The 26,706-nt window shown below is 40.4% G+C and overlaps 1 protein-coding gene across 4 annotated transcripts in view; it reads left to right on the forward strand.

The window, feature by feature from the left end:
- The first annotated feature begins 1,135 nt into the window (after nt 1-1,135).
- Nucleotides 1,136-26,706, forward strand: part of RAB2A (RAB2A, member RAS oncogene family) — a 43,267-nt gene continuing 17,696 nt past the window's right edge. Inside the window, exons 1-4 of one of the 4 annotated variants that reach the window (XM_041412989.1) lie at nt 1,136-1,495; nt 13,589-13,660; nt 17,082-17,149; nt 26,505-26,587. In XM_041412989.1, coding sequence (XP_041268923.1) covers nt 1,450-1,495; nt 13,589-13,660; nt 17,082-17,149; nt 26,505-26,587 — 269 coding nt within the window. In that variant the 5' untranslated portion in view covers nt 1,136-1,449. Of the gene's footprint in view, nt 1,496-13,588; nt 13,661-14,869; nt 15,005-17,081; nt 17,150-19,162; nt 19,216-19,798; nt 19,976-26,504; nt 26,588-26,706 lie in introns of those variants that run through there. The other 3 variants (XM_041412992.1, XM_041412991.1, XM_041412990.1) reach the window with 3 other exon arrangements.

Raw genomic sequence — 26,706 nt, forward strand, 5'->3', positions numbered from 1 at the left:
TACTCCCATTCTACCAGACAGCCAGAAGGGGAGTAAAATGTCAGTTTATATGAAGAATGTGCCAATGGCTCTTGAACAGTACCCCCAGCCCACAAACAGCTGAGCTGAAGGGAGTCCAAAAGCATCACCAGCATGATCTGACTGGAGTGTCCTGCCACATTTACCCTTGCCAGGCATCTGGTGTCACCTCAGTATGGATGTGATACGTGAGCCAGGCAGCCTTTGACTGCTCCAGGTCCAAAGGTCAGGGTACACCAGACGCTTCATGAAGCAGCTGAGACTATGGAAGACCTTGAAGCCTCTTCCAGCTCACCAATCCCACGTGAACAAGAAAAAGTCCTAAGCACCAGCTGTGAATTTAGGTTACTCCCCTGGCTCATTGTTTTCAGTTCAGTGAGGAAAGACAGAAACAGAAAGGGAAAAAAACTCTTTTCAGGCCAGAACTCAGGTGATGAAAATAAACTTGTACCAAACAGCTCATTGCTGGCTGTTCTCAGAGGGTTTATGCGTTGGGCCTCTCAATTTGGGAAGAACATTGGGGTGCTGGAGCTGGTTCAAGGAAGGAAAACGAGTACGGATTATCAATCCCGTGAGGAGCGGCTGAGGGAGCTGGGCTTTAGCCTGGACAAACGAGGCTCAGGGCTGACATCACTCTTTACAACTCCCTGAAAGGAGGTTACAACCAGGTGAGGGTCAGCTGCTCCTCCCAGGTGACCAGCGACAGAATGACAGGACATGGTGTCAAACTGTGCCAGGGGAGATTAAGGCTGGAGATTAGGAAGAACTTTTTCACGGAAAGGGTGCTTAGACATTGGGATGGGCTGCCAAGGGAGGTGGTGGAGTCACCGTCCCTGGTAAGGAAGGACTGGATGTGGCGCTCAGTACCCCGGTCAATTGACATGGTGGTGTTTGGTCACGGCTGGGACTCGACGACCCCAGAGATCTTTCCCAGCCTGATGGGTTCTGGACTCAGGGACGGCAGCTTCCTTGAGCCCAGTACCGCCCCTACCGCCCTCAGCCCCGCGGGGAGGAGGCCAAGGCTCCACCCCGAGCGCGGCGGGAGGCGGCCTCGCGCCTCAGCATTTCCGGGTCGGAGGCGGGGCGGTGTGAGGGGGCGGGCGCTGACGTCGCCGGAGGGTCCGGGGGCCGCTCGGCGCCTGTTTATTGTTCTCACCGCCGCCGCCGCGTTCTGGCTTTCCCGGCGCCTGCGGGGCCGCGGCGGGAGGGAGCGAGGGAGGGCAGGCAGCAGGACCGAGCGATCAGAGCCCCTCCGCCAGCGGCGGCGCGGGGGCGGAGGTAGGAGGGAGCGAGCGAGCGAGCGGGCGGAGGCGCCTTCCGGGGGCCGTTAACCCGTTTCCGCCTCTCCGCAGCGCGAGCCCGGGCGGCGAGCGCGCGCGTCACGCCGGAGCGAAAGCGGGACAGCCCGGGAGCGGCAGCCCGGGAGCGGCCATGGCCTACGCGTACCTCTTCAAGTACATCATCATCGGAGACACAGGTGGGTGAGCCCGGGCCGGGCCGGAGCGGGGCGGGAGACGGAGAGGAAGGCCCGGCTCCCCGCGCCCATTTCCGCAGTGTTGGCAGTGCCGCCGACGTGGTGGCTCCGCGCGAGGAAGAGGCGGTGTCTCCCCCCCGCCTCTGCGCCGGGCCCCGCCCGCGGCCTCGGCCTTGTCTCCCGACGGCCTTGGGCCGCTGGCAGCCGCCTCCGGGCCTGGCTGACGGGTCGTGGAGAGCTCGGGCTGTGTCACGGCCCTGGCTGAGGCGGCAGAGCGGGCCAGCCGAGACGGAGAAGGCGCTGTCACAACGAAACTTAGACCTGGGTAGTGCCCGTGGTTTGCAGCCTTGTGGCAGCGAGGCCGCACTCTTCCCCGCAGTTTTGTGATGAGTTTCTGTCTTATTGCTGCGAGTTACCTTCAGCTCAGGCTGCAAGGATGCTCTTTCCAGGCTCAGCTGGAGCAGTTGTAGCAAACTGTGTGAAGACATGTTGTCCAAGGAGAATTAAAAGCCCTGGCTCTTCCAGTCTAATTTAAAGGGATCTCTTTTTTATGTGTATGTATGTACTAACACCACTGCTTTTCCAGATGTGTCTTGTCACTTTTTAAAAACTTATTGAATCACAGAATGTCAAGGGGTTGGAATGGGACTTAGAGATCATCTAGTCACACGCCCTCTGGTATGGGCAGGGACACCTCCCACCAGACCACATTGCTCAGGACCCCATCCAACCTAGCCTTGAACATTTCTCTAAAACTTACTCCATTCTGTTTGTAACTGGCTGCTGTGCGACAAATAATGCTTACAAATGCTGTTGGCATAGCCAACAACAACATGTGCTGATAGGAGTTGCTGCTTGAAGCCCCTTTGCCAATATATTTTATGCTGCTTCGGCCTAGTATGGATGGGAGTAACATACTTTGATCAAATTGTTGTCAAGACAAGGTGGCTAACTTAGTTAACTATTGTGCCTGTGAATTGTGTGTTTTCCTTGTTGTTTTCCTCATACCTGCCTAAATACCTTCTTTAATAAGTTTGATGACACACCTGGTTTTTTTAGGTGCTATTCTGAGGGTGCCCTCGTAATTGTACTTCATACCTCTGAATCAAATTATCTGTTGGTGGAGTATAATTATACATTGTAGTTGCATTACACATGAGGTTGTTAAATATGCTGGGTGCAACTACTGTGTGACTTTTATCTGCTTTTTAAATGTACATTTTATCTCTGAAGACTTTTTTTAGGCTTCTGCAGTAGTAGCTGTAGTGCAGGTGAATCGTTAGAAATATATCACAGCTGTAAAGAACATGTTGAAAGCCTTAGGCTGTAGATGATAACTGAAAGTTCTGATTTTTGTTGAGTGTTTACTTGAGTGACAGTTCATCAAGCCAGGACAGGAGGACAGGATATTGCCTGTGCAAATTCAGGAGAAGTAAGAAGAGGTTTGTCAGGTTGGGGTGATGCAAGGTGGTAGTGCACACTTCAGAATGACATTTCACAACAGGTGGCCAATTCTGGTGCATCTCTAAAAACTGTAGTCACTAAAGTGGTAGACTGCAGCTTACAGTTGCTTTGGTATATTGATTATATACTGATTAAATTTTTACAAAGAAATAACCTTAGTGTTATGGTCTGTGCTGCACTCTTGAATTTGAAATGTTGCTTGAAATGTGAAATACAGAATGGATGTGTCATTTCTGAAGTTGTTGCAGCTGCTTAAGAGCCAAATATCAGAAGAGTAAAAGAAAGGAAACACAGAGGAAAACGGCTCACAAATTTGCTTTTTTTGTTGGCTTTTTGGTTAGGTTTTTTTTTTTTTAATTCTTGTGACTTGTATTCTTGAGTTGCTACAGGAAGCTAATTAAAACTATTGCAATGATTATCCTTGAGGTGAATTGAATATGTCAATAGACAATAGAGGCAAGTTGGTTTTGCTTTTGTTTAGATCTCCTGTGAGCCTTTTAAGTATTCTAATAGAGCTAGTAGTGAAGAGCCAATTTATGTTGTGCACAGTTGCCAAGATGATGGTGGTAGTGTAGGTATTACTGCTCTTCCTCAGATGAAGGTAATTAAACTCAAAGTTCTGACAGTGGAAATGAAGAGTGGATGGTGACTGTCCTCTTCAGTTCCCGTGTGGTTTCACACAGCGTTCCAGCCAGTGAAGATATGCCACTGGCCTTGCAGACCATGTGGATTTCATAACAATCAAGAAATTTGTTTCTGATATTTGGAGTCTTTGGAAATGCCTCAGCTGCCTGGTGACTCAGCAGTTAGTTGTAAACAAACTGTAGGAGAAAACTAAGAGACTCAGCTGAGGACTGGTGTTAACATTTAGCTCCTCTTTCAGCACTAAAAAACAAAGTAGGTTGTGCATAAGCAAACCAATGAAACCCCCTTGGCGTTATGCAAGACACCTGTATGTGCCTTCTGTGAGCTGTGATTCCACATGCTTTCATCTGCTTAAACTCAGGAATTCAGGATGATCTCAGTCTCTTAAAATGACAGCCTCAGAGACTGACTGTGCAAGACTGCTTTGTGTTCAACAGCTCTTGTCCCTTTGCATTCCCTGTTTCATTGGTCAATGTCATTCACTGACTTTTTTTCTTTTTCTGGTACTTCAGGCATGGTAGCTTTATGAACATGGGTTTGCTTCTAATCTGATTCTTAACTGTGTTTTTTAATAAATAAAAATGGTTTTCTGTATAATTGGAAATGGTTTAGGATCTAGTTAGTTTCTTGTTATGGGAGAGGCCTGAAATGGCATGGCTGTATTCCAGGTACAAAAAAAATATTGCCATAAATCTATGTGGTTTTTACATTGTAGCAGTGGGACTGTAGCTATGGAGTTTTAAGAGAAAAATACAAGTACTGTGTAATACGGACTACTGTGAAACTTAACCAGGAAAAATCCTTTGATCTGGCTATTTCCAAAGCATTATAGGACTTTGCAAATGAATTTAGAAGTGTGAGTGGTGAATGCTGCATAGGCCTGTACCTCTGGGACCTTTGCCTTTATGGTTGATGGTGTCTTTGATTTTGATTGCCAGTAGGAGTTGGTGTCTTCATCCACTCTTCCCTATACATCTGCCTTTGGCCACCAGTTGAAGTTGAGGTGGACTTTGATCTGAGCTAGGATAAATGCTGTTGGCATATGAGAATTGTCTGTCTGTGCAGTTGGTGACTGAAAGTCTGTCATTTTTTTCTTTTAGGTCTTTTTCTGTATGGTGGTAAAATCTTCTTTAGTTATATGTTTATCATCAGTGTACCATGTGGGAATAAACTGGGAATGATAACAAGATTTCTGTGAAAATGAGAGATGGAATATTTTTTTCAGAATAACACACATTAACCAGAATTTTCCTATATTAGAGTATGCTTGCTAGATTCCACCAGAGAATGCTTCAAACTTTAGGATACCTCAAGTACTAGTTTTGTAACAGTCAAATTTCTTGCTAGCAACATAACTTGTTAGTTTTAGCCTATCTCGGTGTCTTTTTAGGATCAGTGTTGCTGCATTTTCCATGAGCAGGTTCACCTGCTTTTCTTAAATGCATTACTTCAGCAACTCTCTGAGCTTTTTGCATAATGGGCTTCCAGTCACCTTTCAATTTCTGCAAACAGTTGCTGCTCCTAGACCAAGAGTGTCTCTTAAGTTATTCTTATGAGGAGGTGATGATGAATGAAAATACAGTTGCTTGGTGATCTAATTCTCACTCTCTAGAGTAAAGTAAACTGTCTAGTCAACCATTTCACTTGTCTAGGAGACTTTCAAATGTTGAAATTAAGCAATCGAATTTACTTTATTTTTCAGTCCTCTTTGTGAAATACTTCTAGTGTCTCTGCACTTTGCTCTGGAACAGCAGCTGTTATTAGCTAGTAATGTGTATGACCAGAGTCTTTCGCCCTTATTTTCTCTTAAGTACTTCTTGGCTAAACTGGTTTTCATCTCACCAGAGCTGGCATTAATATCCTGCAGTAGCTCAAGAACTTGTTTGTGCTGAATACCAGAGTACTGGTCTGTACTACTTATATCTTGCTTTGAGACCCTTTCAATTATGCTTTAATCACAAAAGAGCAGAAATTAGGTGTTGTATAAGAACATCCTCTTAGCCTCTTAGAACTTAACTAGAATTAACAAACTATATGTCCATACAAATGGTTTCATGAGGCTACTAGTGTGCACACTTGTACTAATTCTTAACACTTTATTTAAAAGAAACCCTAGACATCTTGCCACTCAAAAAAACAATCTAACTCAACCTCACCTCCTTTCATCTAAAACCATGTTATTTTGAATGGCTGGCAGTTTCTAAGTGGTTTGTGACCATGCAGAACATGAAGAAGCTTTTTTATAGACTCAAATGCAGTTTAATTTTGTTTGGAAATACCTTAATTCTTCCTTATTTTAAAACATATAGTTAGCAGTGGAGCAGTGCCATACAAACTGAAATATGGTAAAGCTGAACAGCTCCTTTAACTTTGTATGCCTGTGCTAATTGTTAGGTAGAAAGGAAAAATTTGCATCATTGGCTTCAAATATGCTATTGAAAATGTTCAAGTGTTGAAGCTGGATCAGCTTTAAAAGGGCCATTTTTATTACTTTTCCCAAAATTACATAGGCAGCATGAAGGATTTTGGAGGTTGTTTTTCTTCTGTTCTTGTCCATGCTTACATTTGTATGTGAACTCCCTTTGCTCTTTACGTGACAATTTGAAATGTTCTCGTTTGTCCTTCCAATAAATTTAAATAAAGCTTTCCCACTTGATGGTAGAGTTCTGACTAAGACATAACTGCCTGAAAAGAGGTTAACAAAAATCTTTGCTTTTGGTTCATGTCTTGTTATGGCTAGGCCCATGAAAAGATAATACTGCACTTTCCAGAGTTTGATAAAGGTGCTGTGGTTGGAAAGGGAGGAGAGAGGGAATGAATTGCAGCTTGTGATAAGAAAAGGGCTTATGAAATATCTGAAAGCTCTGCAGACTACTTGAAAGAACTAAAAGTATCTCATAAAACAGGTTAAATGTATATATATCTTGTGGCATTTGTAATGTGTCATTACATGGTTAAAATCAAAGTTAGTTTTCAAATCTGGGTTCTTGTATGTATCATCTAGTTAATAACCTATTTTTATATATTATATATATATATAATTATATATATAATCTTGCCCATTATTTGAAACTGTGTTACCCTGTCTTTAAGATTTCTTTGTTTGTTTTTCTAAAGGAAGGTAAGAAAGCAAGAAGCCTGTTTCAGCTCAGTTCTTACTGTGGCACCTGTTTCATGGACATCCAAGCTGACATAGTTGGTTACATGTGAAAGAGAGAGTTCTTGCTCCCCTTACCTTGTGGTGACTTTGATAGTCTGCCATGATCTGAATCCACCCACTAATGCAGTAGAAAACTATCTTCTTTTTAGGTTAGCTTTTCACTTAGTGGCTGAACCAGGTGATTTGGCCTTGTGGTTGTGCTTTCCACATTCTGGCGTACTTTCAAGGAAGGAAACTGGATCTAGGAAGATTAGTGAGAGCAAGATATCAAAGGGAAGTAGGTCTTCATCTCTGTGTGTGGTGGACTGATTGATCACCATCAAGTACAAGAAAAACATTTCTGTGAGACTGTTGAATTAATCCAGGGTTTATCTGCTGCCAAAATGAGTAGACCTTGTTACCATTTCTTGTCTCAACTATGAGCTCTGCTGCTTCTGAGCTCTCACAATCACTGCTTGTGTGATCCTTCAGAGATCCAGCTCAGCTCACAAAGATGATTTGAAAAACAAAACTAAACAAATAGTAGGTATGCTTAAAAGAGTGCCAGAGCTCTTTTAGGTAAGGAGGTGGAGCTGTGTGGGAAGGAGTGAGTCTACTCACCAGAGACAGCAGGCAGATTAACATAGGAGATTTTTTCTTTAGCATTCAGTTTTTATTCCATGGTTGAGAGGACTACTACTGCAGTTCTTTTCCTCTGTCAGCTTTCTGGGGCTGTACTGGTGCTTAGGTGAGCAAGTAAAGAAATTCTTAACCTCCCCCTACCCTCTTTTCTGACGCATTTTTAATTTTGAGCCAAGTCAGCTTTTCAAGGCAAACATCAGTGAAAGGAACACTGCGTTTTGTCTAGAGGTAAGAAAAGCCTGGAAGTTTTCTTCATATTCAGTAGTACAGACCTTACTGTGCAGCCAGGAACTGAACTTTCTTTGCCCTGTTCACAGGGAATCGAGAAGGGGACAAGGAAGCAAGTCAGCTCTCTTAGCCAAAGACATGCTCAGCTGTACCATCACCTGTGCTGTGGTTCCAGAGCTGCTTTTCTTTTAAGTCCCACAAGTGCAGCCTACTACTGAAAGGAATAACCATTCCCTTTGCTATGTCTTTCGTAGCCCTAGTCTCATGCATGTACTGGTGTTTTGGATGAGTGTGGTACTGTGCTGGATCTGTTTCTTGGTGTAGCTTGTTGCATGTGAGTGAGAAGGGTGGCTTTACTGTGTTGAAGCTGGGCCGAAGTGGACAACAGCAAAATTCTGGCAATATCTAAGGAAACTGACTGCAGAGTTGCACCCAGATTAAGAGGAAGCTCTTAAGGGAGATAGAGGAATTTAGAGAATCAGCTCAGTCTGCTGGTTCAGAATTTAGAGCTGAAGGGTAAAATTACTGTAGCACAAGTTCTATTCCCATCATTGTTTGAGTGCTAAGAAGCAATGAAGGGATCCTTAAACAGGCACTTGCAGAGAAGCAAGCTGCCTTCCCTCTGAGCACGTAATCCATTGTTTTCATTTGTTCCTAAGCAAGAGCTTTTGTTGACTGTGGTTGTTGAAGTGTATCCAAGCTCTCTCATATAAAAACACTAGATTTTTTTTTTCTGAGGTGGTTTATCTCAAGCTATATTAAAATAATTGTGGCAGTAAAATGGAGAATGGGTTAATAAATAACTGAATCTATCCCTTTTGCATTCTGCAATTGTCTGTCAAGGTGTTCTCAGCTACTTCTCACAGTGTCTGCCTCATTTCAGGTGTAAGATTTACAGTGCTAAGTGAACAAGATACCTGGTAAGCAGCCGCTCTCTTCTTAGAGTTAACTGGTGTAGTTACTTTTAAACCACCTGCCTGCCATTGAATTAGCTGCCTGCAGCTGTTAACTGATCTTTGCAGCATCTGTTTATGTCACAAAGTGGTAAACTACTCAGGCATTCATATACAGCTCCTGTCTCTGATACATGTTCCTGTCTATGATAGGAGAGTTAGCTCAGGCCCTGGAAGTGATTTGGGCTACAAACTGTTTTCATAAGAACTTTTGTGATACAAATGTGCAATGTCTTAAAACCATAAAATTAAAATGAAACCTGTATTTCAGTCAACAGCAGTACAGAACTTAGGGACTTGCAGATGGGGTTTTTTGTAGGAAGGTTCTGATCTAGCAGGGATGGCATTAAAGAGAAACTAGTTATTTCTTCTGTGTGAGCCCATCAGTCTGCGGTCTGCTTCTAAAAGGACTGCTATGGAGGAGTGACTAGAGGTGCCGTCATCTTGTGCCAGTCTGAGACAGGGCCTGCATCAAAGGGGCTGTGCTTGTCTGTCATTTTCACTCTGCTGAGGCTACTGTTTGTATGCTCAATTCAACTGACTCGGTCACCAGCCTTAGAAGGAGAAGAAATATCAGATTACCACTTGAGAACTAGTGCTGGAATACCTAATAAAATGTAATTTTGTTGAAATACTGCTCCAACATTTGTAAGATTTGTACAGGAATATTGGATTGGTTTAAGCTTTGGGTTTATCCATTGAAACGGAAATCACTTTGCATGGTTAATGGCAAAAGCTATTTCTGGTGTGACTTACAGGTTTTTTTGTAAGTGAGGTGGTGATTATGTTCTCCAGTGGGGCAGTTTTATTTAATTGGTGATATAAAAGTTATCTGTGTATATAAACATTCTTCACAGAATCACCTAGGTTGGAAAATACCTTTGAGATTATTAAGTCCAGCCTATGACCTAACCTAACGCCTCCTCATCAACTAAACCATGGCACTGAGTACTGTGTCCAGTCTTTTTTTCAGCACATCCAAGGATAGTGACTCCACCTCCCTGGCTGGACAATTCCATTGTCCAATCACTCAATGAAGAATTTTTTTCAGATGTCTAACCTAAACTTCCTCTGATACAGCTTAAGACTGTGTTCTCTCATTCTGTCAGTTGTTGCCTGGAGAAGGAGACCAACCCCCACCTGACTACAGCCACCTTTCAGAAAGTCACAGAAAGCAATAAGGTCTCCCCTAAGCCTCCTATTTCCAGGCTAAACACCCCCGGCTCCCTCAGCTGTTCTTCACAGGGCTGGTGTTCCAAGCCCCTCACCAGCCTCCTGGACGTGCTCAAGCCTCTCAACATCCTTCCCAAACTGAGGGCCCAGAACTGGACACAGCACTCATGGTGTGGCCTCACCAGTGCCAGGCACAGGGGAAGGATGACCTCCCTCCTCCTGCTGGCCACACTATTCCTGACACAGGCCAGGATGCCCTTGGCCTTCTTGGCCACCAGGGCACACTGCTGGCTCATGTTCAGTCAGCTCTCGACCAGTACCCCCAGATCCCTTTCTGCCTGGATATTGTCCAGCCATACCATCTCCAGCCTGTAGCACTGCAGGGGATTGTTGTGGCCAAAATGCAGGACTTGGCACTTGGAATTGTTAAACTTCATTTTACTGGACTCTACCCATCCATCGAACCATTCCAGGTCCCTTTGCAGAGCCCTTCTATCCTCTAGCAGGTTGACATATGCTCCCAGCTTAGTGTCATCTGCAGATTTACTGATGGTGGACTCATCCCCTCAACCAGATCATCAATGAAGATACTAAACAGGACTGGCTCCAGCCCTGATCTCTGGGGGACACCACTAATGACTGGCTGCAGCACCATTCACCACCACTCTCTGGGCCCAGCCATCCAGCCACTGGTTAACCCAGTGAAGAGAGCCCCCGTCAAAGCTGTAGACTACCAGATTTTCCAAGAGGATGCTGCAGGAGACAGTGTCAAAGGCCTTGCTGAAGTCCAGATAGACGACATCCACAGCCTTTCCCACATCCACCAAGTGGGTCACCTGGTCATAGAGGGAGATAAGTTGGTCAAGCACAACCTGCTCCTCCTAAATCCATGCTGGCTGGGTCTGATCCCCTGGCTATCCTGTAGGTGCTGTGTGGCACTCAGGGTGATCTGTTCCGTAATCTTTCTGGGCATAGAGGTCAGGCTGACTGGCTGACCCTTATCTAGTTTTCCTAGATCCTCCTTTCCAGCCCTTCCTGTGGATGGGCATCACACTGGCCAGCTTGCAGTCATCTGGGACCTCCCAGCTGAGCTAGGACTGATGGTAAATGATGGAGAGCAGCTTTGGAAGCTCATGTGCCAGCTCCCTCATCACCCTGGGATGGATCCCATCTGGTCCCATAGATTTGTGAGCATCTTAGTGGCTCACCAGGTCTTTGACTTCTTCGTCCTGGATAACAGGGGGACTATTCTGGTCCCTGACACAATCTACCAGCCCAGGAGGAGAGTTGTCATGAGGACAGCCTGTCTTTCTATTGAAAACTGAGACAAAGAAGGTGTTAAGTACCTCTGTCTTTTCCTCATCTTTAATTACTAAATTCCCTCTCGCATCTAATAGAGAATAGAGATTGTCCTTGCCCTTCCTTTTGCCATTAGTATATTTATAAAAATATTTTTATTGTCCTTTAGAGAAGTGGCCAGATTGAGTTCTGTCTGGACTTTTGTATGTCTAAGTTTTTTTTCCTACATGACCTAGCAATTCCCAAGCATTTCCAGAGATACCTGACCCTCCTTCCAAAAGTGATATATTCTCTTTTTTTTTTTTCCTTACTTCCTTCAAGAGCTCCTTACTCATCCAGACTGGTCATTTTCCTTGTTGGCTCATCTTTCAGCACATAAGGACAGTCTGTTCCTGTGCCTTCAAGATTTCGGTTTTGAAGCATGCCCATCCTTCCTGCACTCGTTCTTTTAAAGGGCTGCTTCCCAAGGAACTCTCTGAATAAGTCTCTTGAATAGGCCAAAATCTGCCCTTTGGAAGTCCAGTGTGGAAGTTTTATTGATGCCCCTCCTTGTTTCAGCAAATACTGAAAATTCTAAAATTTCACAATCACAGTGCTCCAGATGTCCTCCAGCCACCACCTCTCCCACCAGCCCATCTCTGTTTGCAAGCAGCAAATCTAGCATAGTCCTTCCCCTGGCAGGCTTACTCACCAGCTGTGACAAGAGCTGTTCTCTTAGTAGAATTATTAATATTTTAAATTTTCTTGCAGTTTTGTGTTCTGTCCCTACAGCTCCCATACTCTGCCTTTCTCTGTTTCTTTCTTTTTTACCTGCAGTGCTTTCTCCCACTTCTTCTCAACTTCTCTTATGCTAACTAATTTTTTAGGAACAGAATCTCTACCTGCTTCAAAGCTGCTTGTGTTCCGACAGCTTGCGATCCTAAGTCAGAAAGCTAAAAAAAAAAAATCTAGTGAGGCAGATGCTGCAGATTTTGCCTTGGACTACAGTTCTATGGCACTGTTATTGATCTGCTGGCTGCTGCATTTCTTTTCCCTCATTTAAACTAACTCTTAGGCTTGTCTGGGCCTGCATTAAGCCATTTCTGTTTTCTTTGTCACTCCTCTTGTCAGATTAGCACACTAACCCAGCGGACAACTGAAATTGCTTCAGAACTCATTTAAGCTGTGTGCAGAAATTGACAGGAGCATACTGAAGAGAGTAGAGACAGCAGCACTAGCAACTCACTTAGTCTTGTAATTGCTGCCGTGTTTGGGGTATTAATCTGAGTGCCATCAGTTGGCCACAACTCATTTTGTGACACAACTAAATACAGCTTTCCTATTTCTGTTAGATTTGGTTGAAACTGGCTACTGGTCTTAGAATTAGAGTCCAAAATAAGATAGGTGGTGATTATATTTCTGTAGGCTTTGTTTCCTCCTTAAGCCATACTAAAAAACTTTGCTGAATTTGGTACTAGCAAGACCAGTGTCACTATATGCAAACCTCTGGTCTGTGTATCTTTTGTCAGTAGTGTGGCTCTTTTCCGTATCTCTTTGTTTGCTATCTTTTCTTACTAGATATGTCTCTTATGATGAGTTGTTGCTGACCTCTAGTATGTGGCTAGAATAGCTTTATCTTGCTGGACAGATAAAACAAAGTACAGCAGGAACTGGGATGCTACAGTATAATATGTTATGTGATAATAGTTCAGAGTTTAAACCAAATATATTGCTGTTAAATTTTAAGGGCTGAAAAGACGAAGTTTGACTGCGCAGAACTGGAAGAATAACCCCTCCATGTAAAAGAAGGAAAGAATTAACTGTAAAAAGTAATCTATTTACAAACATAGGTAGTTTGAGTACTCCTGCTGACTGTATTAACTTCTGCTTTTTTGTGTTTTCACATACAGAAGAAATTGCCCATTTGCTGATCAGTGTCCATGTAATGGGAAGTAGTTATTCTGATTTCTGACACTAGTTGGTTATCTGAGGTGATGGTGTTTGTGTAACCTGTCTGACTGTAGTGCAAACTCAGCTGCTGCCAGTTCTTGGAGTGCTTTTTGGGGTGTGGGACCAGTGGGCAGCAGCATATAGTGGTTGTAAGCAGCCACAGGTATGCTGTGGTTACCTCAGTAGATAAATAAGGAGGAAGATGGGAGACTGATGTTATTGAGGATCTAGTTAGCTTGGAAGAAAGCTGAAAGTACTGAAGGAGAAGCAGATGAAGGGTTTTGAGGAGTAGCAAACCCTGTAGTTATTGCAGAGAGAGGATGTGAAATGGTTCTTTGAAGGTCTGTTAGAAAACTTGTTTTCCACTTAATTTTAAAGCAGAACTACTTTTTAAAAATGATTTTTTGTTCAATTTTTGAAAATAACTGCTTTGATTATAATGTTTCTAGAACGTTAAAAGCTGTAATTAAAAAGTTTCATACACTTCAAAGTATGAGATCTATACCTTCAGTTCTAGTAATTAATTTTAAGTAATGTGTAATATTTCCTTAAATTAATTTCTATTGGTCCTTTACAGACTTCTTTAAAAATATGTTTAACACTTATTTCTTGTCTTTCTTTTAGGTGTTGGGAAATCATGTTTATTGTTACAGTTCACAGACAAGCGGTTTCAACCAGTCCACGATCTCACTATTGGTAGGTCTTTTTTGTGCTGCCCACTATTAGTAGTTAAGTGGTCGAGGTACCTCAGCATGCATTTATGAGTTTGTTGTGCTGCAGAAGTGTGGGATTTGTGCTGCATTAAGGTGGCAGTGAATCTCTAATGAGTATTTGTTAGCTTGTAAAGTCAATTATTTTTTTTTTATTGGGAGGGTACAGTCTAAAACAATTTTAAAAGTTCATAGCTGCAGTATCTAAGCTGTTTCTTCAGCAAAGCGGGCGCAGAAGAATTGTACAAGCTTGAAATGCACTGATGGTGATGGAAGTGGCTTTTTTTTGCTAGGGAACGCAGTACTAACTTAGCCACAAAACCTTGAAGACGCATTACAGATAAACTGTAGCATAGTTACCCTTAAAAATGGGCAAAAAAATTTATTTGGGAAGACTAACTTTTGAATAGAGGACTGAAGTGTGAATGTATTTGCTTTTGGAAGGGATAGGGATTTTCTTTCCCAACTCTTCAACTGTATGTGGACTATTTGTGTTAGGTATGATTTGATACTGGGGGAATGAATTCATGTTGATGCATTGCCTCTGATCTGACTGACTACAGTAAATAATAAAAACTTTTATTTATCTTTCCACGCAAAATAAGAGGAATTGTGTTGTAGTAAATTCTTCTGAGGGCAGGTTTAGTCTGCAGATCACTTTTGCTGTTAAGCATAACAGATGCTAGTCTCAGAGGAGGTTTCAGAACCTTTCAACTTGTTCATGTTCTTTCAAGGAACCTATCAGCTTTAATCATGAGCCTTGCACAAAATGTATCCTAGTCTCTATTTTTAGTTTGTGCCCTGGAGTAGGTAGGCTTCCTATGTTTGGGAGTACTGAAATAGCTGCTTGAAATATAAACAGATTTTCTTCATGTAACAGAATGTATCAGGTGGTTTGATTATGAATTCTTTCTCTTGACAAGTCCTTCCACACCTTGTGCGTGCCTGTTGTATAGTTCAAATTCTTTGGCTAACATGAGTTTTCAGATATTTGTGAGGTCTTGGCAGCAGATAGGCTGGCTGAGTAAAGAGCCTGAGTACTTTAGGGAGGCATGACTTATTATCATCTTTTCTTCTTTAGGCTTGCCAAATATATGACGCCTTATGTATCACTCATGCATTTGGCAGCCCTGTCACCTCAGACTGACATGCGTTGGGAAAAAGCTTCACCTCAGCAGGGTGGTTGTAGTGCCAGTTCTTTGCTTGGCATACAGCTAGCTGAAATCTGGGAGCAGGGCAGAAATTGAAGCTAGTAAGATGAGGAGGTGAACCTAGATGTAACATAATGAGGGATGTCGTAAGAGAGCTTGGGAAGTTGCTTGAAAAGGAGGTAAGAAGGATTTTAGCTTTTATATTTTTCATGTATTTGTAATGCTGCAATTCTTTAGTGTATAACTCTAAACTCCATATAGAGTGTTGGCTACTGTTTTCAAATTTTGGTCAGACAGAAACAATTCCTCTCTAGATCTGGAAATCAAAGACACCTTACTGTCTCAGGCCCTGAAATGTAAACAGAAGTGTTTTGGGGAGGAGAGCAAACATGGGGTAAATTATTTCATTACCCGAAACTGTAATTGGAAGATTAACCCCCAATATGCAAATGGACCAAACTTACAAAAGTATGAAAACCAGTGACTGGTCATCCATTTTTGGGTGTAGCCCCTGGCAGGGAAGGGGGCCTTCATCTGCCCAAAATGTACCTGAAGGCTCTTCAATAAATATAACTGCTTTTTTTTCCCCTTGATTTTGTCTGGCCTCTGTTTTTAGGTAGTCCGTAAAGGCATCAGAAGAGGCTGGAAATGCCTCCTTAAATGTGAGGGCATATGTGTATTTTGGCCAGGTTCTCCCAATTACCCAAACAGATTTGGAAAGATAGATAAATAAAGAACATGGGTTCAAAGTCATATGAATGCCCCTGTGGAGGAGATGGGGTGGGTTGAATTTAACTAATAAATGCCGTAATGGTTGTATTAAAAGATTGTGTTGATTAAATAAACCATTGTAAGCATTCTAGCTGTTTTACCCACTGCCTGTAGGACATGCCCCTGTTATAAACCTGATGAGCTTCTATTCCTTCTTTGAGAACAAACTTGATGTCAAACTGTTTATGGTTTTTGAAATTCAGTATCTTTTCCTGGCGTGTATTTTGATGGAATAGTATAAATATCCTTTTAGTTTTTTAATGGGGTTGTGTGCAGAAACTAAACATTTAAAATGATTGTCGAATTTAGATCAGCAGCTCTATAGTCACATTTCGAGATCAGGTAAAACCTTCAATGTTTACATGTGTAGTAGTCCAAGGACCTTCCCCTGGCTTTGGAGTGAACTTTAGGAAGAACAGTGTCATTCACCTGCTTCCTCCTTGCTGCCTCTCCACTTCCATTCTTTCAATTTCTTTGCATACAGTTGCTGCAAATTATTTGGTTGCTATAGAGCACAGTGGTCTTTGGCCAGTGGCTTTTATTTGGCTCCAGTATCCTGTTGGGGAACTCTGCCCCTTTCCCCAAAAGTCATTCCACAAGAAGCAACACTGCACCCTCAAATATTCTAAGCAAGCTCTTGAAGAGATAGTTGGAATATTTCAACTCAGGGCTGCATAATTGGAAGTCTTGAGTCCACGTCTAGACAATGACCAATTTTAGCAAAATGTCAGCTAGCAGATCAGTATTTTTTTTAAATAATGGTTATAGATTAATGGAAACTTAGTCTTTAAATATGTCCACTCTCTCTAGCCATTTGTTAGATTTTAACTGCTGCACTGATAGCCTCAATTTGTACTTGATTTTGTTAAAGATCTCAAAAGTGCCTTAAAAATGGCATAGAAGGCTGAATTTTTCGCTGAAGAAGTCACTTTTGTTTATTTGGAACACACATTTTCCCCCTCAGTTATAAAACTTGTTCTTTAACTGGCTAGAATTTCTTAAAGATGGGTGGATTTTAATTAATAGAGTAATAAAATTGTAGGTGACTTTGTATGCTCCCTTAATAGATTATTTTATTGATAAGGAATTGTAGGTTTCATTTCTTCTAAACTGGCCCCAGCAATCTGTCATTGGTAGAGTGTTAAAATAACTGTGACTCTTCAATTTCCTGTTTACATTCAAAAGGGTGTGTTTCTCCCTCTAGAGAGAAACACACCCTCTATTTAATCTGGAGCTCTATTTAATCTAGAGCTACTAAGTCATTTGGAAAACTTTGTTGGAAATATCTTCCAGACACTCGGACAGTAACAGTTACCTTTCTTCTAGAAAGCTCTTTTAGGCAGCTGGAAAATTGACTGAAAGCAGGTTGTGAAAGAGATAATTTTCCTATGACGTTGGTTGAACTTATGTTCTTACTTTTGTAGTACTTGATATTCTTCTTTCTGATATGTGCTAATAATGTAATGTTTTGTAAAATCTGTTCAGGTGTAGAATTTGGGGCTCGAATGATAACTATTGATGGAAAACAGATAAAGCTTCAGATATGGGATACGGTAAGTAATAAATCATAAAAATTGTTTAAACATATTTCTCCACTAGATTTTTCTTTGTTCTGGTTAAGCTCTATCATCAGCATCCATAGACTATGTACTTTGTCTTGCAGCTTTCTTTGGTATCTATGAAGTTAAAAATTTGCTAATATATCCTTCTCTTGTTGTGATGTATTGTTTGGCATTTGCACTGTAACTTCCTCAAGCTTTGTCAGATTTATAAGACTGGAATTCATACTGTCTCACTATTTGATGAAAGTCTTCCATATTGCCAAGAACTTCCATTTCTCTACAATCTTTCTTTGTGCATTCATGCAAGATTTGGTAAAGACAAAATCCTGTTTTGAAATTGTGATGTGTCTGCTACCTTTAATCAAGAGTTCTCTAGAGGAAATGCTTGCATTTCCAAGGTAGAAGAAAACACATGTCTCACCTTTCATAGAAGACTTGGAAACACAAGTTCAAGAAGGGACTGGTAAATACTTTAAGTTTCAAAACACTTTCCAAAAATCAGACTTTGACTTTTGAGGGAGCTCAGGTTAAGCTCTATTGGCTATTCTTGTGCTGTCGGTCACTTTACTACAAAGCAGTCAGCATCACTGTCTACACTTGTGGTAAAGCAGGTTTAAGATGTTCATACTGGTAGCTATATCTTTTAAATGTATTTGGCTGTTCCCTAAGACAGAGTTGCCCATTTCCTTTTCTGAAAGCATTTTAGGATACCTTTAGAAACTGAAAGGTATGTGATCCCTAGCCTCCTGTATGTGCTTTTTTTTGGTACAGCAAATCAGTGGAGGGACATGTATTCATATATGCATGCCTACATATGTGCATGTGTACATAAAAATGTAAATAAAAGTAATATTTCAGTGAACTTCATAGGTAAGATCTTACATATTTTACAGGTTCTTTACTTGAAATGGCACCTAAAACCTGTGCCTCGTTGGAAGTTCTAAGAAAAATGCATAGAAAGATATAGCTAGCTTACTCTAGGCTTTTTCTGCTCTGAGCATTTTTACTGTTATAATTGTGGATTGCAGACTACTAAGTTGGCTGAGTATTTTTAAGTTCAATAAATAAGTAAATCTCTGCATAAAAAATAACTTCATAATCAAACCCTTAGTATAGAGTGTGACCATATGACTACATACCTATATTGGTCCTTGTTTTCTAAAATTGGGGCAGATTGTAGGCACAAGTACTAATTTTACTACTGGCTTTGGAACTGATTCTGTTAATCTCCTTAGATAACGAATGAACTTCAGCTGTGTTTCAGTAGATCATGCTTTTCCTGATGCCTCTGACTCAGTGACTCTTTGCAGTCTGGCTGTTGTCTTGAATGCATGCAAATTGTCCAGCCAAAATGGCAACCCAAGTGCTTTTGACTATAATTTATAAACTTTGAGTGGGGAGTTTTTTCTGGCTAGCTTCTTAAGTATATCATACATAAATTAAAAACATTAATTGAAAGCTTTCATTCACTGACTAGACTGTATGCTGATGTTGTACTTAATAATTTATAAATTGTATGCAGTGAATGACAGTATGCTGGCCTTAGTTAAAAGTTTAACTGTATGCAATGTGATTTTTAAAACACAGGATATTTCTGTTCTAATCCAGTCTTGGTTTGTCAGCATATCTGAATTCCACTGTATCATTTCTGATCTTAGGTACAAAGGTGTTGAAGGAATAGCAAAAACAAGAAACATGATGAAGTGATAAGAGATATTTTACTTATGAGTGTTAAGATACACAAATGTCCATAATGACTAAGGTTACTGTGTTCTGTCTGCATTGAGCATTTTTTGGTTTTCTGTTAGCCAAAACTGGTAGCTGTTACTCATGTTATCTCTATATTTATTAAGCTGTAACAACTTCTGTTTGATGAGAGAAGGTTCATTTTACACCTGTTGCTAAGGAAACACATGAACTATTTATGGTTTTGGCTGGTGCTTACTGAGTCACAGCACTAGCCCTTCTCTTATTTGGTGCTAGCCTTATACATCTGCTTTTAATCCATCACTGAACAGGATGCATCCTGAGCAGTGGCATAAGAAGTGGAGAACTCGGTAAAATTTGTTTGGATTGCTTAACAATGAACTTGCTTGCTTAAGAGAATCAGACTCTAAAATTCAGGCCAGATATTTTGTGCAACAGTGCTCATTTTGTGCTGTCTTCAGCAGATCACTGCAGCCCCAAGGAAAGCCCTGTTGTAGTAATGGGAACACATGGCAGCTGCAGCATACCTCACTGCAGGAGTATATTGCACCTTACAGGGACAGCTGAAGCTAACACTGTTGCATGTCTGTGAGATCTGTTTGTGTGTCCTTGTATGATAACTCAAGAATATTTTACTTTTTCATTATCATCCTAGTTTGGATTAGGAGCATGTTACAGAAGTTAATTCTGTTTACTGCAGTCTGTTTTCCATGTGGGAGTACACAACTGAATTCCTTTTGAGTGAGGCCAGACTGGAAGATATGCTTAAAGAATGCACGTATGCCTGTTAGAAATTGTAGTCCAGTATTTGGTCCTGTGAGCTGGTAGTCTAGTAAAACTAGTCTGATGCAAAAGCACACCTAGCCCCAGCTCCCTCCTCCCCCAAAAACCCCACAAACAAAAATCTACATTCCATGAAAGATACTCAGTGTGGCCTTTGCATTCTTAATGTTATGTGTAGCAGTCTCAGCTCTACTGCTGTTCTTGTCTGCACAAGCAAATAGTGTCCTGTTGTTCTCTCCCAGCTGCAGGCTGTTCTGGATCTCCCCAGTGCTGGGCTCTGCAAACTTGCTGCTGTGTGTGCTGTGGCACGCCCAGGTGTTTAGCTCTGTGAGTCTTTGGGTTTCACTATTTCTTTTCAGTGTTTTTAGGTCTGTAAAGATGAGGTGTTGGACCAAATTGTTTCTTTGTGTGTCTTTAGATTGTTCCTTCTCTTGAGTCTTTAGTCTTAGTAATGGCTTCCAGTAGCTGGATGGACTGAGAAATACTTTTGTCCAAACTGCTTAGTTGGTAATTGCCTATTATGATAAGTTAAGCAACTTTTGTGGAAGTGTGGTACTTGAGCTAGTGTCAACTGCACACAACTTTTAGAGAACTAGAAGTGGTTTTACAGCAGCTAGTAAGGATTAAAATGACTGTTCTGGAAACTGTTAAGCTTTTTGAGTTTAAATAAGCTGTGTAGATAAGGTTGGTTGTCTTGTGTCAGCAGCATAACACTAAGAAATATTAGCATTGCTTCTCAGAAAAAGTTCATTGTTGTAGAGAGAACTGCGCTTGTTACCAGGCTGAGTCAGTGGCCTTGGTTTTGTTGTTGAGGGGGATGTTCTGTATTGCATTGACTGTTACTAACAAATCATTGTTGATGAGGAAAAATAAGCAGTAATTGAAAGAGGATATTTGTCAGACACTGCAGTAGGAGAGCTCTGTGATGACACTAAGTAAAGATGATGTTCTCTAAATTGGTACGAAAACGAACTTTTCCTGTGTACTTGAATGCTATATTTTTAGTATCTATTTCAGCTTTATTTCATGGAAATTCATTATTTAAAAACATTAATTCATATAGTACCTTAGTCCTGCTTAGACAGACTAAATATCTGAAATAATTGGTTTTTATAACCAATTTCAAGTAATTTCTTGATTTCCATACAAGTGTACTTTTTAATTGAATTGATAGCATTTTCTAGTAGTTGAAAGCTTATAAAAAAGCGTGTTTCTGGAAGACTGGAGGCATAATTGTTAAAGATGTATTTCCCTTTCAGATATTCTGAATATACTAATTATTCTTGGAAATTAAGATATATTTCTTGTGTTTGCAATTGGTTTGGATCTATTAGAACCAAATGAAGTTCTATTCATTCATTCATTAAATGAATATTCATCCTTGCGTCTCTGACAATTGCTAGCATGTAGGGCTCACCCCCCAAGAGCTCTTTACTAACTGTTTACTTCATACATTTGTGGGCAGCTGGTGTATTTTTACTACATTTTTACTAATTTGACTCTTTAACCATGGCACCTGCATGCATATTGCTGCATCTCTTGGCCCTCTGATGGCCCTCTGCTGTGAAGTTGCAGGAAGAACTTATAGAGAATCTACTTTAGTTTCTGAACCTAGTCTGATCATCAATCACAGACTGTGTTTGCTGCCACGTGGGAGGATTAACTTATTTCTGGATCTGTGGATTGAAGGGTGAGGCAGAGAGATCTGTCTGTTTAATAGTTATTCCTGTTGCTGTTTGTTTAATACGACCCATCATCTGAACTTCAGTGCCAGTAGCTTAAGTTACTGTTCACACCCATGATGTCACTTTAGGAAGCTGAGGCAACTTGATATGCTTTCTAGCTTAGTGTTCATAAACCTTTGTCATGCTTAAATGTATTTGGTTATTGAAATACTATATTATTGGCACATTATTTTCTGAATTGTTTTTTTATTTCTTGGCAGTTTATCCCTACTTTCTACGATGAGTACAAGATTTCTGTAAGAGCAAGCTCTTGCTTAGGATGAAGCCTTAAATGGGAAGAGTATGAATCACTTTTTTGCACAGTAGAACTCTGATTTTAATGAGGGTTGCTATTTAAAACCTAAAGGCTTGAAATAGAGTTTCTTTCAAGTTATAAGTCTAATAATGGAAGGATAAAGCTTTGTTTCTGTGATGTGTTGGGAATTGCTCTGGCTGTCTAAGTGGCATTTATTCAACACCAGAAGAAGAAGCAGCAGATGTACAAATTACCTGTATTTAGACATATATACAGTTTAATCCTTGGAGATCTTTAGTCCTCTTGAAATTTCAGTTCTTACTGCATGCTGACAGAGTTATTCTCAAACAACATGTAACTTTGCTAAAGCCATCACATAAATTCTGAGACTTATATATTATGATAGATTCTTCTTCATAAGCATTTTTTGTTCTGTTTTTGTTTGGGAATGTTTTTGCTGGAAACAGCAGGGGTTGTTTTTTTATTTTTACATTGCTTCTGTGTCTGTTTGTCCTACATGCTAGTAAGTCACCTTAAAGTTCTTTTATTTTCTGGATTGGAGACATGATTGCAAGAACGATTAATGCATTTGTATAAACAAGTTGACGTGTGACTAAGAGGCTGTTAATGTATTTATAACTTCCAAAACTATATTTAAAGGTATGTATTGCTTCTCTTTCTGGAACATTTTATTCCAGGGATCAACTTTGTGGAGTAGTTCCCAGCTGGCATCTGTCACTGGTGGTGTGACCCTTGCGAGTTGTTTATTTCTTAAATGTCTTTTTAGTCTTCTTTGTAACATAGGAAAGTGTAAACATGTAAATAATAATTCCCAGTGTGAATAAAATGTTCTGTCACCAGTTTTGAACATACCACACTTGTATGTCTGTTTTCAGAGTGAGGGAATCTAGAGCCACTAGCTAGGTGTGTTGTAGTTCTCATATTGCATGTAGATGTGTACTATAACATTCCCTCCTTATTAAAAAAACTATTGATTATCTTGGATGCTGAAGGCCTGCTGGGATGTTCTCAGATAACTTGGTCCTTGAAGAAACTTTACGAATTCTTCATCATTGAGAACAGAGAATTCAGCACAATTAATGAACTGTTTTCTAGGGAGACACACTGATGTGGATGCTGGTTTTTTAACTGCTTTCTTGTCCTGCATTATGGCTCTTTTCATTTTTCCCCTTACTTTATAGATTCAAAAATATGCAGTTAAGGGACTTGCAAGTAACTCTTTGAAAACAAAGGCTTGCCTGCGTATTTTGCAACTGATGCAACTACACTGCATACTTGGAAATGACACCAAGATTTCCTGTGGGAATAGTAACATTTTGAGTATTTTTTTAAATATGTCAGAGATACTGTGTCCATGATAAGTTGCATAGCTTAAATGTTCCTGAAAACTCTAGTACAGGTCCTAAATCTCCATGTATCTTGGTGACCTGAGGTGATTGATAATGCTTCATGTTCTGCTTACATTGTTATTTTCCAATTGTGTTTTGGTCTTTATACTGAAGTATACTTTGAAAAGCACATTGCATATACGTCTGTGCATTTGAAGCAGGGATGAAGATTTTTGAAGACTTATAGAACTGTCTATGTAGACAAGTCTCTGCCATCAGAAAGTTTGGTTGTTTCTGTGAACCATTATAGTATGAATTGTAAAACCTTACAGGGTAGAAAAAAGCCAGAAAAGAATGTTACTTAGCACTTAAAACATTTCTTGTTTATCAGAGGCTCACATTTTTTCATGATTAGTGAACTACTCATGTCAGACCTAGCACCTGTTTCTCTGAAGAGAGAGGATGCATGTTCTAGGTTCCTGCAGGCAGCCATGTCTGACCTGGAGTTTCTGTTTGTGAAGTAGCTGTCAGGTCTGGCTGTTACCAGAAACATCCTCCATCTTCCCATTTCCACGGCAGTGTAACTCTGACAGTGGATATATCCTGGAACTGTCATGAAACAAAAGCTTGTGTCACCTGTACTGGATGTAATATGGCCTTGGCAAACACCCTGTTTAACATTTGTTTCCTGACTATTGCCCCTACTCTTCCTAACACCACAGCCCCCTGCCTCCCCCACCATCTGGACATGGAACTCAGCAATCTGCTTTGCATAGCCCTACTTGAGCCAGGGATGTTGGAATAGGGGAGCACCATAGGTCCCTTTCCCACCTCAACTGTTCCATGACAGAAAACTTTTTAATATGAAGGAGAAATAAAAGCAAGTAAATGCTGGATTTTGCAGGAATGTGAAGGGGATGGTAATAACAAAAGTATACTCAAGATAAAGGGCCCTTCTCTGGTGTTGAAGCTGATTTTAATTTATACTGAGCTTCTGTACTGCTGCTTCTATCTGTTGCTCTTGTAACAAGTGACTAAACTTGGGTCGGTCCGTCTTTGTAAGACTGATAAAGTATAGTTGTAGTACACTCATGGTTTTTTAAGTCAGTTTTGGGTAATAGCCTACACTTTTTTTCAGTTTTGACTTCTTTTGACTTTTGAAATAGCTTGTCCCCCTTGGACAAAAGGGAAGTGGATGGACAAAACTGTCCGATGAAGAAGTAAAGTAACAATGATGCTTAAAAATAAAAAAAAGCTGTGGAAAGTATGCTACATGCCTAACCCTATGTTTGACCTTCTATATTGACTCTGTATTGACCTAGATCTCATTCAGAATGATACTGTTCAAGTAGCCTGGAAATTTTATATATAAGTGGTTTCTATTGTATAATACATTTTTACGTTACAGACAAAACAAACATCAGTATCATGGAGCTTCTTTCCAGAAACTCAGTTTTCTTCTGCTTAGAATGAAAGGGAATTGAGTTTGTGTTGTCCATGGGTATATGTAAGCAGCAATTAATTGTTGCTATATGGAAAATGTGATCCCTTCACCAAAGAAGGTACCATTTTCCACTCTTTGCTTAAGGAAGTGGTGATATTTAAATTTCACCATTGCCAAGTGAGACAATTAAAATTATTACAGTAGTTTCAGTATTTATGTACTGAACTTTTGTAAGTGATTCTTTTAAGAATTCACAATTCATACATTTTTGTGAGATTGGCTAGAAGCTCTGAAATGCTGCTTGACCACGATTAATTTACTCGGGGAGATGAACAATTTTGCATGTCAGGATGGAATTTATGAAGGTGTAACAGGCAATCTTAATGTGTTAGGTGAAGTCCAGGTCTTGTGTAATGTATGGAATACCCTGGTAACAGTAAGTTGTCTGTTTAGGAGGGAAATGTTTCATTTATCTGCCATCCACTTGAGCTAGTCGCCACACCAAGAAAAGGTGGTAAAGCTTACTTGAGTTTCTTTTTAGGAAACCAGGTATTACACTAAAAAACTGTTGTTTATTTGTTCTACTTCTTGTTGTATTCTACTGGTTGTCTATATTCTGTTACTAAAGTTTAGTCCATGAAGATGTACTTGGACTCTTGGCCAAGAGCATATGTGAGTGTATTCTAATGGTGTTGAAACTGTTGTGTTATACTGTATTTTATAACTGTTTCCACTGGAATGGCTAAGGTAAAATGTTTTCTTAAATAGAAGGTACTATTTACTATGGAAGATAAGGATGCTCTCTGAAAACTGAACACATCTAAACTTGTTGTGCCACTGTTCTTATTGAGTGACAGTATCTAGATCAAGTTCTCTATGAATTTAAGATGTAGTATTAAGAAAAGTACAGTAACTGTGAGAAGAAAAAGTTGTCCATATACTAATTTTGTAGGCATGCCTGAAGGGTTTCTTGTATTTGATAAATATTTCATTCTTGTGTTTAATGTTTTTAAATCAGGGCAATTTCTTATAGTTCTACAGATTTGCTGCACGTAGGGGTTTTTTCAGCATTAGTATTTCTTAAGCATGTTCTGTGTTATCTTTGAATTATGCTAAAACATCTGTTATTGCTAAATATTAGAAGTAAATATTTCTTCTAGCAAGTGTCAAGTGCTAGATAGCTCTTCTGAAAAACATGAGCATGAAGAGCTCAAGATCCGCAACCATGAATATTTATTTTTCAGGACTGTATTCTTTTGAGCATGTTCTTTTAGGTGCTGAGATTTTTGCAGAATACTTTTCTTTGAGAACTATCTAATATATGTAGACTCTGAAGTTTTTCACAGTCCATATGAAGATGACTCTGGCATCCTGTAGCTGCTTTGACAAGCATTATTCATCAAGTACAGAGGAAATTGATTAACTGTGGAGCAGAATTGTGTAAAATTCAATTCACAACCATTTTCTGTTTTTTCTTAATAAAATGATTACTGAAAGAATTCCATCTGAAGACTGTTGAAAGCTGGCTGCAGTTTATGATATAACGGATAAAATCTGCATCCTTGGCCTTCCAACAACCTTTACACCAGCAGATGGTGGGCGTAAAGATGTCATTCATCATTTATTTACAATGGACTTTATTTATTCTAGTGTCAACAGCTGCCCCAGGGAGCGGGTTATTGAATTCAAATGTGAAGCTCTGGGTTATTTGCTTCCTTTCAAATTTGTCTTCAGAGCTTAGTTGCTAGGAGTCCATTCTGTGCTCTAATAATGATTCATGTATTGTGAAGCCATTCAGTAAATTGGGTTGTCAGGGATTGCCAAAAAAGGTTTAGAGGTCTTGTTCCGATTTTTTTTTTCTTTTTTAACAGCACTGTGCTGTAGTTGGTCTCTTCTCCCTATGTGCCTTCTCTTGCTGCTGTTGGTGACTTTGTCCCCAGTTGTCCCCTTTCTGATTGCCCATCCATACTCTTCCCCATCTCTCAAAAGTAGAATTCTGTGATCCTGTGATTCTAAGTTCATGGTTTTCAGGAACAAAAAAATAAGTATTAGATATGAAGTAATGAAACTTTGTGTTCTACAGGCAGGGCAGGAGTCCTTCCGTTCCATCACAAGATCGTACTACAGAGGGGCCGCAGGGGCTTTGCTAGTGTATGACATTACAAGGTGAGAATAGCAACTGGATGACAATGGTATGCCTTTGTAGAGTTGTGCTGTGTTGTACTGTAGTGCTAAGTGTCTCATCTAATTTGGCTTTTTGTATAGTTACTGCTAATCTAACATTG

The sequence above is a fragment of the Onychostruthus taczanowskii genome, unplaced genomic scaffold, assembly GCF_017590055.1.
Source record: "Onychostruthus taczanowskii isolate IOZ18803 unplaced genomic scaffold, ASM1759005v1 scaffold4, whole genome shotgun sequence".
NCBI classification, from domain to species: domain Eukaryota; kingdom Metazoa; phylum Chordata; class Aves; order Passeriformes; family Passeridae; genus Onychostruthus; species Onychostruthus taczanowskii.